At 44.9% G+C, this 14,225-nt stretch overlaps 1 protein-coding gene across 2 annotated transcripts in view; it reads left to right on the forward strand.

Moving 5' to 3' along the window:
* Window positions 1-14,225, forward strand: part of CFAP77 (cilia and flagella associated protein 77) — a 57,229-nt gene that overhangs the window by 18,789 nt on the left and 24,215 nt on the right. For both annotated transcript variants that reach the window (XM_085593929.1, XM_077787897.2), the window contains exon 2: window positions 13,845-13,944. In XM_085593929.1, coding sequence (XP_085450055.1) covers window positions 13,845-13,944 — 100 coding nt within the window. The remainder of the gene's footprint in view (window positions 1-13,844; window positions 13,945-14,225) is intronic.

Consider the following 14,225-nt stretch of genomic DNA (forward strand, 5'->3'; position numbering starts at 1 on the left):
TCTCAGGGTGGAAGAGACCCATAAGATTGTTTGAATGGGCAGGTGTTGATCTTGCCAGTGGCAATGTGTGGCTCTCTTATCAACAGTGAGACGTGGAGCTGAAAGCAGATCTTATCATGGATGTTTGCTCCTGAATGCCATCCTGGATGTATCTTCCCTAGGCCATGCTTTTTACAAAGTCACCAAAATGAAAATACATCATTTGATTGCCCCCACAGCTCCTCTGTGTGAACAAGCACAGCCCTTCCTTGTGCAGAGCAGTTCAACACGTGCTTGTTTCCTGTGTTATCTGTGAGAAGTATCAATTATGCACATCCATGAACATCCCCTGCACCTGAATTCCCCCAGGAACCCTTTACCAACACCAAAGGATGGAGCAGAAATCAGGAACCAAGGCAAACTAGGCAGCCTAAAGTGAACACAGCACTGCAGCATTAGCTGGCAACAGAAAATTGCCAGGCAGAGTGAAAATTTAAACAACAGAAACATAAAAAAATTACTTTGAATGGAAACCTACAAACCTCTGAGAAGTTTGGGATGTGCCTGGGGATAATTCTTCAGCTTCCCTTTCATGGCTCTGTACAATCTCTTGGAAAAGCCCCTGTGGTCTTGGCACACACGTCTGTTTTCTGTCAAATCTGCTGTTTGTCCTACTCAGTGCATTTCATCAGAGGTGTGTAACGTTTGCTCTCACATCCACTCGACTTGGGGAGATGGGAGGTAGAAGGTTTGTGCTGCCCTGTGAATATACAGAGCGCCCCACAAGGATTATGGTTATTTTCATATTAATTCTCCAGCCTTGCCTACGTTTGAAGTCAGGGATGTCTGGTGCTGAACCAGACAAGCAGAACACACACAAAAGCCCAATTAGCTCTGTATCACTAAAGCTCTTACAAACACTGATGCATTAATCATTGTAGAACTAAGAGATGAGCATTGGTCTGTGCTCCTGGCTGGCTTCAGTCGGGTTTTAGCTTGACTGATGCTGAGAGTTATGTGATGAAGCTCCTCCATTCACCTCCACTGGGCAGGAGAGGAAACAAAGGCAGAGCCCCTCACTGGCCACCCTGACCTCAGTCCATGAAGTCCCTGCGTAACAACTGACCAAGTCTTAGCTCAGGAATAAGCACATCCTAGGCTCAGCTCCAGAGGAGCATCAGTCCTCCATGCAATGCTTTCAGTTACCCTGTTACAAAACCTAGATGTTGCTAAAAATCATGGAAAGTCTAAAAAAGACATGAGAATAGACAGGAAAATGCTAAACAGAAAAATAAGTGTTTGGTTCTGTAAGAGATGCACAAGCACTCAAAAGCAAGCTGGCTCTAGGTAGAGCTTTTCAGATTACTTGAACATCTCTTTTAAAAAATGGATTAAAATACAGATTCCCCCTATTATTTTTCAATAATAGAAGTGCAGCACAGAACAACTCACTAGTGCCACAAACTACTTTTTCATTCCTGTTTTTGTTTCATGCTTCAATATCTTCTTCCAGCTGCTCATGTCTCCTTTTCCTTCTCCTCACTTTGATCTATTAGTTTCCCCCAGAAATGGGGTTTATAAATCATTGTAATGCAGCCCTGGGAAAGATGGTGCTTAGTGCAGGGAGAAATACATTGCAGCTAACAGCCACGGCAGGGAGGAAAACTCTCACCTCGGAGAGGGGCTGTGGCGACAGGTTACGGATGGCGCTGGGTTATTTTATGGCTGCATTCCTGCCATCAGGGGCAGGGCCACAGGGAGAGCTGCCTGCACCCCTCCACTATATTTCAAATTTCCTTCTGCAGGCAAAAACAAACCGCCCAGGGGCTGACGAGGGGAAGGAAGAGAGGAAAAAAATTGTTTAAAAGAAGGGGAGGGGAGGCAATATAGGCTGGGCTCCTGCTTTTGCACCGTCGCATCGTTTTGTAAAAATAAAAAAATTAAAAAAAAATTAAATTAAATTAAAAAAAAAAAAAAAGAGAGGTTTGTGTCTCTTGCACCCTGAAAAGATGGTAATTTCATGCAAGTCCCATCCATTGGCAGCAGTGGCAGGATCCAGCTCGCCCAGGAATATTTCCACCCCTTTGTGCCAAGGCTTTTGTGTTCCCATTCTGTGCTCAGGAAACTTTGCTGCTGGAGGACCTCAGGACAAGGCTGAGCCCACAGGAGCTACCCCTCCAGTGCTTCCCCACTTTGATCCCCGTGACAACAAATGTAGATGCTGTTTTTGTTGTTCAGAAGTCTTTTTGTATTTGAAACCTAAGGACTGAGCTTCTCTCTCCAGTCAGGATTTTGAAAGTCGGCTATTGTTATTAAAAATACAATCTAGAATGGGAAGCTGGGAGCAGTGCAAGGCTGGGCACCAGGTCACAGGGTGATCTCAAAACAGCCTTTCCAGGCCAAATTGGTGGAAGAGCTGTTTTAATGTTTGTGGCACAACACTGTGGCCAACCTGGCTGAAGGTCTGAGCATCTTCCCAGCAAAGTCTCCTCCTGGGACTAAGAGTTAGTTCTAAATGCAGAAAAACCAACATCATCACACAGCCAGAGAGACAAACCTTTGTCAGCAGAGGTTTATATACTTTTTTTCTGCCCTGGAGTGCAGCATAGATTAGGAGAACCCATTGCCAGCCCTATTTAATTAGGGAGGAAATCATCATAAATTCCTAAGAGCAGCACAGTCACTTACAAGCTACAGGCACTTTGAAGCACTCGCTGTGTTTTTAGGATCACCAGCTCCTAATAAGACCACCCCGGGCAGACACACCATCCTTTAGTTCCTAAAGCACACAAAAGAGACACCATGCTGGAATCTTACCTCTACCTTTAACAAAGCATTACCCCCTCCTCACCCTCTTCCCCATAATTGCCTTGTTATTGTCATTGGTGCCATTGTTCATTGGCTCGGCCCTAGAGAGGCCCGAGGGAGCAGTTCTGCCTTAGCTAAACCAATATCTCCTGCAATAACCCCCTGCAGTTTCCCCTTTGCTATCCCATGTTGAATAAATCCTCCATCTCTGTTTGCTGAATGATCATAAAGATATGATTGAAGTTTCAAATTTATGGTTTCCTTCGAATCGAGGAGCAGCTCCAATAATGCCAGAGCCTGTTTGCTGACAGGATACACAGAAAGGGAGATTTGTAAGAGCAAAAACAAGAATGCAGAGATTAGAGGCAGGTATTTTCTAGACATGCACTCATGTAGAGGGGTTGGACTCACACACACACACACTGCCAGAGCATCCTCTGTCCAAGGATCTCGCTGTGCTTCCCAAGCACCCTGCCAGGCAGGGTGTGCACACAATATTTCACTCTAACAGCAAATCTGTCTCCAGCAGCCACACAAGGGAGCCACAAGAATTGGTTGCTGGGTAAAGGAGGATCCTAACTAAAGATCTCAGCTCAGCTGTACAAAAACTGAAGTGGCTGCTGGAGGCTGGCAGAAGGCTCCATGTTAAGGTGGTCCTTACTGTCAGCCTCAGGCTCCACATGCCAGGAGTTCCCTCAGAGCTGTGCTCGTGCATTCCTCTGGATGCCCTGGATGATCTTTGGGGAGTGCAGAGAAACCTCTGGCTCCTATGGGACACCATCCCAGACGTTTCCTCTGATCAAAACACCAACACCCAAAAAAACCCCACCAAAGGGCACTGCACTTACAGAGAAAAGCAGCTGCCTCCTGAGGACACCCAGCCTTGCACCTCCCAGGGAATCTGGTGCAGGATTGTGACCTTCAAGTTGGGATAATTATCACCTTCCCCAATGCTGTTTTCTTGGCCTGGGTGTCCTCCTTTCTCTTCAGCCCATGCCAGCAGCTTTAAGTGAAGCCATCTCCATTATCCAGCTGGATCCTGGGAAATGCACAGCATGGGGCACACTGCTATTCAGATTCAGGTCAATATTAGTTTTTTTAATGAATAAACCACTGCAAAGCTGCAGTGAAAACAAAGTTTGTGACTTTGGTGTCAAAAATCTGAACAGAGCATCCAAAACTCCTTCCCTCAGCCTTGTGGCCACAGCACATTTGCTTTTCCCTGATTCACAGCCATTTATGTTCATTCCCACTTCAACAAAAACCTATAAAACTCTTACAGCCTGATGCAGTCCTAAATTAAATGCACTTTAACATTGCTATATAACAAGGGAGTCTTAGCTCTTTTAAATTAATGCATGCAGCTGAGAAGGGGACCTTTCCTGGAAAATTTATTCCGCTTTATTTGGAGAAAACCCCACCTCGTTCCACCTTCTCTGAGAGCAAAGATGATTTTGTGTGTTATAATGAGGAATTTGTAATAATGAGAGCATTGTGTGTTCCAGTAACTACGAAGCCAACAACAGAAGACTTCTGAGCAGCAGTGGTTTTGTGATGTATGGTAATATTTTTCCTCAGTGCATTACAAAAGAAAAAAGTAAGATAAAAATATCTTCCATTTTCTCCCTAATTTGTAGTTTTCTGGTGTTAGCAAGGCTTATAAGACACATGCTCCCAATTAGCTGCTCCTCTTAATTTAAATGCTTCATAAATTATCTCCTGCGCTTGTGGATTATCACTTCATAATGCGAGTTAGCATTTAAATAAATAGCTGCGATGTAGGAAATTAGAGAGGTTTACAGTCTGAGGCAGCAGCATAATGAAGGAAAATACCACAGCAGCTGAACAGGGGTTGGGAGGGATATGATGAGGCAGAGATTTTTCCCCCCCCTCTTTTTACCTTTTACCAACAAAATTTGGACTGCAGCAGGGAAAATATGGGTCAGAACTCCAGCAGAGCAGGAGCCTTTTGTAATGGCTGAACACAAAGGGAACATGGAGAATTCTTCAGCTCGTAAAACATCTGATTTAGCAAATATGATACAATTAGGAAGTGACTTTTTTGAGCCAACTCTTGGTTGCTTCAGAAGGTTGCCCCTTGGAAAGCAATTGGGCTGCTCATGTATGTGATACCTGAGCAGTACCCAAGCCTTTATGTTCTATCCTTAAAAAAAAAATGGGAGTGGAGAGAAAAACAGCAGAACAAAGCAGAGCTGGAACGGGCTTGAGAAAATTTGGTGGGGAAAGCAATGAGTGAGTCAGATGTAGAATTATGGGGAATTTTAGAAATATATATTTAGAGAGAGTGAAGAAAGCAAACATTAATTTGTAAGCCACAAAACTTCTGCCATGTTTTTAGCACCGTTTATAAGATCAAACTATAGGCAATGAGAGTTTTTAAAGCATTGGCAGCAACTCCCCAGCCCAATTTCACAATTATTGTCCTAAATATAGAAAATTATGAAGACAGGGCAGGGTAAAACCTCATTGGAGGATTAAGGATCTCTCCAATGCTTGCTGGTCTTGCCTTTGGTGTCACTGCTGCATTTTCTGCCACAGGAGAAAACTCTGGTCAGGAGTCAATCCTGTTTGACTGCCACTGAGCTCCTCAGGAGCTGAAAACAGGCACCAGTGGGCTCAGGACCCTTTGGTGTTTGTCTTGCAGAGCAGCCAAGGTTGAGCACTGCAGCTCTGGCAAGTTCAGCTATCACAGCTCCCTGCTTGCTCACACACGTGAGAAAATGTCAAAATCATGGATATTTTTTTCAAAAACACTGGAAAATCATAGGAGCTTTGACAGCCTTGACCAAAGTCCAGCCTTAGGCAGGAGTAAAGTTATTAGTTACCTTATTTCCTGGAGAAAGCCTGACACATTAGGATTTCACAGCAGCTGGCTGTAAGTGTAATGGGCAGGGTGTGATTTTGCTCCCTGGGTTTTGCAGTTACATTTCAGCAGGTTGAATACATTTTGCTGTAGGACAGAGCAAATGATTCGGGCAGGTTCTTGCATCAGCACAAGGCTCTCGGTGCTTAATGGGAGCTGTGCCCAACTGACAGCACGATTTGAATGTCTGCTGTATTTAATATTCTTCAAGAGTGGGGTCAAATTGTCTCATCATTTACATCCCTACAACCCTGCTGATCCCAGGGGAACTGCACTTCCTCTGAACTCAACAGGAATGAACACGGGCAACTGGACTGAAATCTGCTGGAAGAAGATTTTTGCCTGGACTTCTCAGGATTCAGGTGGAGTCTGCAGCTGCTGCTTCGAGACACAGTTCACCCTGCAGAGAGTTCAAGTCAGCACAGCAGGAGCCTTGTTTCATCCTATCATTTTCTATTCCAACACATAGTGTTTAGAAAGTGAAAAAGGGACTGATCCCACTCCTACCAACATCTGAAAGTTTACAGCTCTTCATCTCTCCAAGTTTGCAGGTGCTAAAGGAAAGGCTCTGGGGGCCAAACTGTACCTGTGCTCAGCCCTGAAGTTCCTCTGTCCTCTGGGGCATATTTGCATCTCTGTTATCACTTTGTCTTCTGAACCAGGCAGGAATGGCCACAGGTGCTCCTGGCTTATTCTGTGCCTGAGCCTGATAAGCCTCAATTTCTGTGGACTAGGAGCACACAGAAAGCAGCTCTTCCATCCCAGCTGCAAGGGCTCTTCAGGTCTAAGAAAAACCTGGCAGAAGCCTTGAATTCTGCATGCAGGAGACAGGACTGGAAGCCCCAGGACTGGATTCCTTCAGAGAGATGGTGCCACTTTTTTTACAGAATCACCTTTTCTTCCTAAAGGGCATTTTAAATAATAAAATTGGAAGCTGCCGCATATCTTTCCAACTGATCTACTAATCATATTTCTTCAAATTTTATATCCCTGACCCTTGTAAAGGGATTGCAAGGAAGGCATTTTTTAAGCTGCATTTTAATAAGTCAATATGAAAGCTCAAAATTATTTAAAGCTTCTTAAATAGGATTATATTTGATTTCTTGTGGGAATAGTGAGGGATAGTCTAGTAAAGACGTTCTGTCCTGCTGAGGTTTTATTACATTAAAGAAACAGCATCCTTTTTTAACAGCAAAAACTTTATCTATTCTCTAATGAAAATGGAGATTATTCTGCACATGAGGTGACTGAAGTTGGTAAGTTCCTGCATCTTTGATCAGAGATTAGAGTTTCTCCTTGAGTGAAAGCTGAGAGATTCCTGAACCAGAGGTTCACCTGAATTTAACAAGTTCTCTCCTCATCTGAAATATTTGAATTTTCTTCTAGGAGGTACCACAAGTGTATTGACTTCAGACAAATTCTGCTGTGAAATAACAAGTAGCTCTCAAGGCAGCCAGTATCTCATTTGCAGCCAGGGATTTAATTTGGCCTCAGAATCAGAGGTCTGTGCTGCTGGGGAACTATTTTACTATATAGGAAATGTCATATCCAGTCTGCTCTGAAAGGCCCACAGTCAAATTCTCACTTGAATTCAATTCCTTTAATGTCAGTGTGACTTATAGGAAGGCTATACTGGCAGCACTTAGCTTAGTATGTTCTATTGCACCCATATAAGAGCAGGGGAGCCAAATAAAAACTACCTATATGAAGTTGGAGCAGCAGCAGGGAGTTTCATGGTGTAAGCAGCAGCTTCACTGAGCTGGGTTGCTCTGGACATAATCTGGGCCAACATCTGGTCTTGAGAACATAAAGGGATTTTTCTTGAAGTAGCAGATGGGAAGGTTCAAAGAACAGAAATTATTAAGGCTGAAACACAAAGAAAAGGTCATAACTGCTGAAAGGGGACTGAACCTTAAAAAAAAAAAAAAGAAAAAACCAAGCCAAAAAACAAAGCCACTGTCCATTCTCTTTAACAATTAGAGAATGTTCTCTCATTCTCAAGTAGCCCACACTGCTCTCTCAGCTAAGCCTCGGTGTCCTCACTGAAGCCAGTCACTGAGCAATAGCATTCCCTGGCAGAGTTTGACTTCAGGGTTTGCAGCATAGCAGGTATCGCCAGGGCTGTGCTTCTCTGGGAAAAGACAACCCCACTGCACCCTTTCCAGATCCTCTGTGGCCTCCCTTTTCTCTGGGAAGTCAACAGCAAAGATGGCAAAATTGCTTTTTTTTTTTTTTTTTTTTTGCCATGCTGCTCTGTGTTATTCTATCCGCATTTTACCCTGAGCTCCCAAATCTGCTGCCTCATCAAAGGCAGAATTATTTTCCTGGTTTTTCCACACTGATCTGCCCATCCATGTCTCCATTTTCCCACTGATGTTGCTTGTAGGGAGAGCAAGGACTCAGAAAGGTCCTTCTCCATCCTGTTCCAGGACCATCCCATGCTGTCCCAAACCTCCCTGCCACTGTCCCTACGTGTCCTCAAATCTATCCCAGGCCCATTCTGCTTTTAGAGGTGAATGGTGGTTGTAGCTTTAGAAAAATCAGGCACGGGTAAGACCTCACTCAGCAGTAACTGTAACCTGCACATTCATTTAGCCTGAATAACCTGTGCCTCCAGCCAAGGGCTTTGTCTTCTGCAGCCCACATTTCTTCCTCAGAACTGAGAGCAGGCAAGGGCTGATGTGAACTTCACAAGCTGTGACACCCTCTACAGAAACACATGTGCTTCTTTGACCTTCAGCGCTGGCACAAAAACCTTACACAGACACAAATTTATCTTAAAGTCAGGAGCGGATTTAATAGAGCAGGAGAAGATCGTTTTCAATATTTCCATCTCAATTACAGTCAAACACCTCGGTGAGCCTCAGCCTTTGGGGCTGTACCTGGGCTGGCTGCTCCCAGCGTGGCGACTGTCGGCAGAATCAGCAGAAATAGCACAACTGGGCAAGGTGTTGGTGATTTATCAGTGCTGAAGTAATTCATCCTGACACGGAGGCGCCGAGGAGGAGCTCAGGGTCCAGCAGGTGCCCCCGAAGACCTGAGAGTTATACGGTGCCACGCATCGACAGTGGCAGACCTGGGATCTGACTCCTTAGCAAAAAACATCCCTTTTTTTTTATTTTTTTTCTTTTTCTAAAGCCATTTTCAAACAGCAGAAAGAAGCACTCTTGTTACAGAGAAAAGCAGCTTTAACAGTTGCTATGCCGTACTGCTAAAATTGTCCTCTCAACAGCACATTATCTACTAACTCCATAAAGAGTGACTAATATTCAGAGTCACATAATTTTGGGGCAAATAGGATTTTTCAATGGAAAACTACAAGGTGAATACACCCATGAAGACAAATGCAAGTACTGTGTACACAAATACTTTCATATCTGCCTGGCTCTTTAAAACCAAAATGATAGAGTTCATTTGCATTTAGATCTCTTTGGCTCCTTCTTTTCATCTAAAGACAAATCCTCACAAAGGCTGCTTAATTAGACCAAATTAGATTTCCACCTAGTGGCTTGTCATTCATTAGAAAACGCTGTTCTTTTTTTCAGTTTTGGTAATTATAAGCTGGTCTCACAGTGTTCACTTCAGGTTCAAAGTCTGACTTGCATTCATGATTTTGTGCAGATGAGAGGAAAATTATTCAGTCGCATCAAGTCTGCCCATTTTACAAGTTGGATAAAGATCATTGCTGGAGTCTTTTATGTAATGGGGTATACTCTTTCTTAAGTCGTTAATGATTAATTGTAATAGCATATCTCATGGCAATTTTCAAGACTAAAAGCTAAGTGCAAACAGTTGGAATGTGCAGTGAGTGTACCAGGCAGTGGGTGCTTCCCTGGGCTGGGGTTTCTGTGTCGGGCTCTCTGTGTGTGGCCCTTGTTTGTTGGTGTTCCAGCCCAGCTGGAAGCAAGAGAATGGCAAGAGGCTGGTGCCAGGGGTTGTGCAGGGAGAACCTGGGCTGGAAGGGCAGCCTGCCTTCTCTCCTTGTCCTCTCTAACCCAGCGAGGGGGACACCTCTGATGGGGGAGTGGTGGATGGACTCTCCAAGCTGTTCTCTATGATTTGCCATCAGTGCTGACTCACTGGAGGTTCCCGGATGGCTGGAGGTTGGCCAATGTGACACCCATCCATAAGAAGGGCTGAAGGAGGATCCAGGGAGCTACAGGCTTTCAGCCTGGCCTTGGTGCCCAGCAAAGCAGCCTGGATCAGTCCGTGGCAGATGGTGGGACTGTGTTTCCACCCCTGGGGCACTCGGTTCCAGGTGTACTGCACTCCCTTCCAGGTGAAGGCAAACTGAGGTCTGCATTCCCTTGCCAAAGGAATGGAGAAGAAGGCATTTGCAGACCACTTTGCTGCCTTGGACTCCAGCTCGTACTGAAGCTCCCCGGGAAGGGGAAAATGCCAGATTTGGGGTCACTGAAAGAGTAAATGCCGAATTAGGGGTCGGGGAGAGGCAAAACACCTCTGCTGCTGGCCTTACACAAAACACAGCTTCTAGAGGGGAAAATCATTCAAATCCACACCTGACGCTCAAAGGTTGGTGTCTAATTAGGCTGAAGCTCCTAGGGCAGGTCAGGCAGGAGCACAGGTTAGTGGAGATTGCACTTGTAGATGTACTCTGGGTTAGCAGTGTGGCTGATCTGTCTGGAGTACTTGTAATTAAAGGAGTTAAACTCGCAGCAAGATCCTTGAGCTTTGCCATGTCTGGCTCCAAAGGCAGCAGTTTGCCCAACCCTAACCCTTTTATATGGAAAGAGGAAGATTCTTACACTGATATAGAAGGCTGGGATGATTTGGTCTCACTCTCTTCTTTCCACAGTCCAAACTCTGTTCCCTCTGCTGTCCTGCATGGGCATACTGATTCCCTGCCTCAGTTTCCCCTCTATTACAGAGTGTTAATGCTCAGTGGCATGCTTTGAAGCTTAATAAATCAGGGATAGAACTTGTGGTCGTCCATCAAGCAGAACTTCCTTTGGCTTTGACCTTTAATGCTTATGAAAAGCTTTGAAGACAACTGCCAACTTATTATTAATAATCTGCTTGGAAGTGGAAGTTACAAGCAGTTGGCGCCAGGCAGCCCAGCAGCCACCAGCCCCTGCTAGGATTTCTTCTGCACTAACAAACCTAGATTTTTCAGGTGTGTTTTTATAACAACATTCTTGTTTTACTTCCTCACAAAAAAAAAAAAAAAAAAAAAAGGTAAGTTTTTCCTTCCACCTTTAAAAAAAATCTCATCAAATTTGCCTTTCTCAAAACACTGAACATTCCCTTTCTCATCTACCTAAACCTGATGTTGAGTTACTGTCCCCCAGAGGCTTTCAGTAGCTCAGTTCTGATGTATCCCTGCACTTTGTAGCTCACTGCCTTCTTAGAGTGTAATCAAACATCAAGCTAAGTAGCAAATAAATCTCCCGATCTCATAAGCTGCACAGCAAGATCATGTAAATGCAAATGAAGGGCTTGATTTCAAGCTGTCGCGGGGGGAAGGAGGGAAAAATGCTGGGCCTTGTCACTGCAATCACTTCACTCTGCAAGTGCAGTAAATCTGCAATAATAATAGTAATGGCAGCGTGACGGGAGGCTTTACTGTACAAGGGGGTGTAATGAAAAGGGGAACAGAAGGTAGGAAGGAGGCAGGGCCTGGCAGGCTGAAAATGCACCAGCACAGAGTTTGCAGGTGTCCACAAGGCAGAGCCAGAGAGGAGGGGATGGGGCAGCCCTGCCTGAGTCGGAGCACAGAGGATTCGTGGATCCCCTCCCAGGGAAAGGCTGTAGAGGCAGGGATTAAAAATCCACATCTCAGTCTCTTTTTGTACCTCCCTGTGTGGACACGTCTCCCACCTCTCTCAGTCATCTTTAGAAAATGGATGCAATGTGTGTTGCTGGGCCGCGAACACCGGGGGACAGAACACAAATAAGTCTTTGCAACAAAACCTGGAATCCTTAAAGATTTTGCACTGCTTAAACCTTTGCAATGCCTCCACCTCTAGAAACAGACCCCTTTCACAGCCTTCCTTCACAGCAAACACTTTCCAACACTCGAATACAAATCCAGGGCTGCAGAGATCAGAAACTACTTGGCGAAGGCTCAGGATAACTCAACAGCACTCACTTTTCAGCCAACCAAGGTATCCCCACTAATCAAACACCCCCAGCACTGCACCATGACCAGTTGGACCCTCCAAACCCAGCCAAGACACACCTGGTTCCACCAGAGAAATTATCACATCCAAGGGGAAAGGATGCATCAGCCAAGCCTTTAAAGACAGTTTGAGAGAGCAAACAAAGCCTCAGAGGTGTTGATCTCTGCTGGGTGCTCTGGGAATGCTTCAGGATAAGGTCTAGAGCTGTCTTTTCCAAAGTGGCTGGATAAACAGCATTTAGGATGCTGGATTTTCCTCGCCGAGGTCGTAAAGGGAGAAAACTTGCAGAAGGTACCCAGAGAAAATTAGGACCGCCTGGGATGCAGAGAGAGACGGTTTTAATTAGAGCCAAGAGGTGGGAAATAAGGCAGAGAAATGACATCTTAATGAGGTTTAATGAAGTTGTCTGCTGATGGGCACAGCTGTCAGACAGATCTGTATTCCAGCCAAGCAGCTTTGTGACAGGCTAAACCTGAACACAGGGAACAGTGCTGGAACTGGGGGAGAAAGGCAAAAAAAAAAAAATACCTTCTACATCAACTTTGGCTCAATTTCCCCACTGCTTTATGACAGAGCACACCTATAATGCCCCAGGACAAACAAATGAAACCAGCCCATGAGCTGGAAACAGCATTTTGTAATTTATGAATGAGAAAGGCTGTAATTGTGGATTACAGTGTTCATTCTTGCTACATCCTTCCCCTTCTTTGCTTTTGTAGGTAAAAAATGTTGGCAGGCAACCAGAGTCCTCTGAGTTCGTTGATTTTTCTTCAGGCACAGATTCTCTCCATGTTCAACATATTGGACTAGATTTTTTTTTTTTAATTAATTATCCAGCACCTTCATCTTTATTTATTCAGTGCAAAGTGACTGTAAAATGCCACCTGATCATAAAAGGAAACAGCATGCACTCATTTTGTGATGGAATAAACACCCAACTGTGTTAACTTCAGGTACTCTGCAGAAGGGACTCTTTAAATCCTGAAATTTCTTCCATTCTACAGAGTTCTGCACTCGAGGTCTGGAAGCAGCTTAGCCACAGGCTACAAACCTCTCTCCTGCCCTGCAGTTTCTCTGTGATTTTTCTCCCACCTGTCACACCTTTGCCACCACAGCAGATTTCTGACCTCACTTCCCTGATCCATTTCAGCACTTTCATTCTCCCAACAAGTCCTGTCTACACCAACAACACCCCAGCTCTCTTAACACCCTTCCCAAGGAAAATAACCTGTTCCAAAGCACCCACATCCTGCCCTCAGGGCTTCTGGGGACTCTGCTCCAGCTTTGCCCTGTCCCTTCCCTCCTTCAAGCAGCACTGAGGTTTCAAGACACACATCCTGCAGTGACTCCACCATGGAGATGGGAGTGTGGAAACAAAAGGGTGAGGGGAGGTCAGTTAATCCCACAGACACCACCAGGCTGATACACACATGAGCTGGGGAAGAGTTCATTTGAAAGTGAAATAGAAATGATGTTATTGAGCTGAAGTTCTTTTCTGTGCTATAAACCCCAGGCTCTGCTCTCCCTTCTTCATCCCCCTTCTCCTCCTCCTGCAGCATGCCTTGTGTTTTGATTATTCCCAGCCATGTGATTGTGCCTGGGGAAGTTTATGTCAGTTTTTTGGGAGGATGCACAACTTGGAAATGAAATAACTCCAAGTAAAGCTAAGACTAGCTGCTGATTCCCCAGCAGACACCACAGCTGGGCATCCCCACCAAAGGAGAGATTAACCAAACAAGAAGATTTCAAGTCCATATCTATTGAGTTAGGATCTCTTTTTCCAGCAAGGCTAGGTCTCTTTATAACTCAAAATCTAACTTGTGTGAAATTCACCATTCTTTAGGCTTCAGCTCCTTTTTGCACTGTGACACTCACTTGTGCAGTGGGATCCAAGCCTTGCCAAATGGACACTCTTGGTACTTGTGGCTGTGTTCTATTACAAACTTCTGTTTTCAGGGGCTTTACCTTATCAGAAAAAGCCTTTCTGCTTCTCTATTAATGCTATATATGCTTCTCTATTTCTTTTTCTGCAGCCAGAACTTGGAAAGCCCATGAGAAACTGCTACTCCCTGCCAGGCCCTGATTTTACCTATGGGATATACACGCACAAGAGAGATGGAGGAGTCCCTGAAGGTAGGACACTGCCCCTAAAACACAGACCTGCAACAAAGTCCTAATGCTAGTAGGAAATCTCCTCTCCTTCCCATGGCTCTTCAATATTTGTCATCAAGCTGGAGGTGCAGAACTCCAACATTTACCCACTTTCATTAACATCACCCCAATTGCTTGGTGACCAGTGAAGTTTCTCTGTCACACTGGAAACTTTCGGAGGCTCACACAGAGCCCAAGCAGCAAGGGTGCACCTGCAAAAGGTGATGCACCTGGGCACTGTCACAGCTTTGTCAGGGCTCCTG

This window comes from Lonchura striata, chromosome 17 (assembly GCF_050655825.1).
Source record: "Lonchura striata isolate lonStrDom1 chromosome 17, ASM5065582v1, whole genome shotgun sequence".
NCBI classification, from domain to species: domain Eukaryota; kingdom Metazoa; phylum Chordata; class Aves; order Passeriformes; family Estrildidae; genus Lonchura; species Lonchura striata.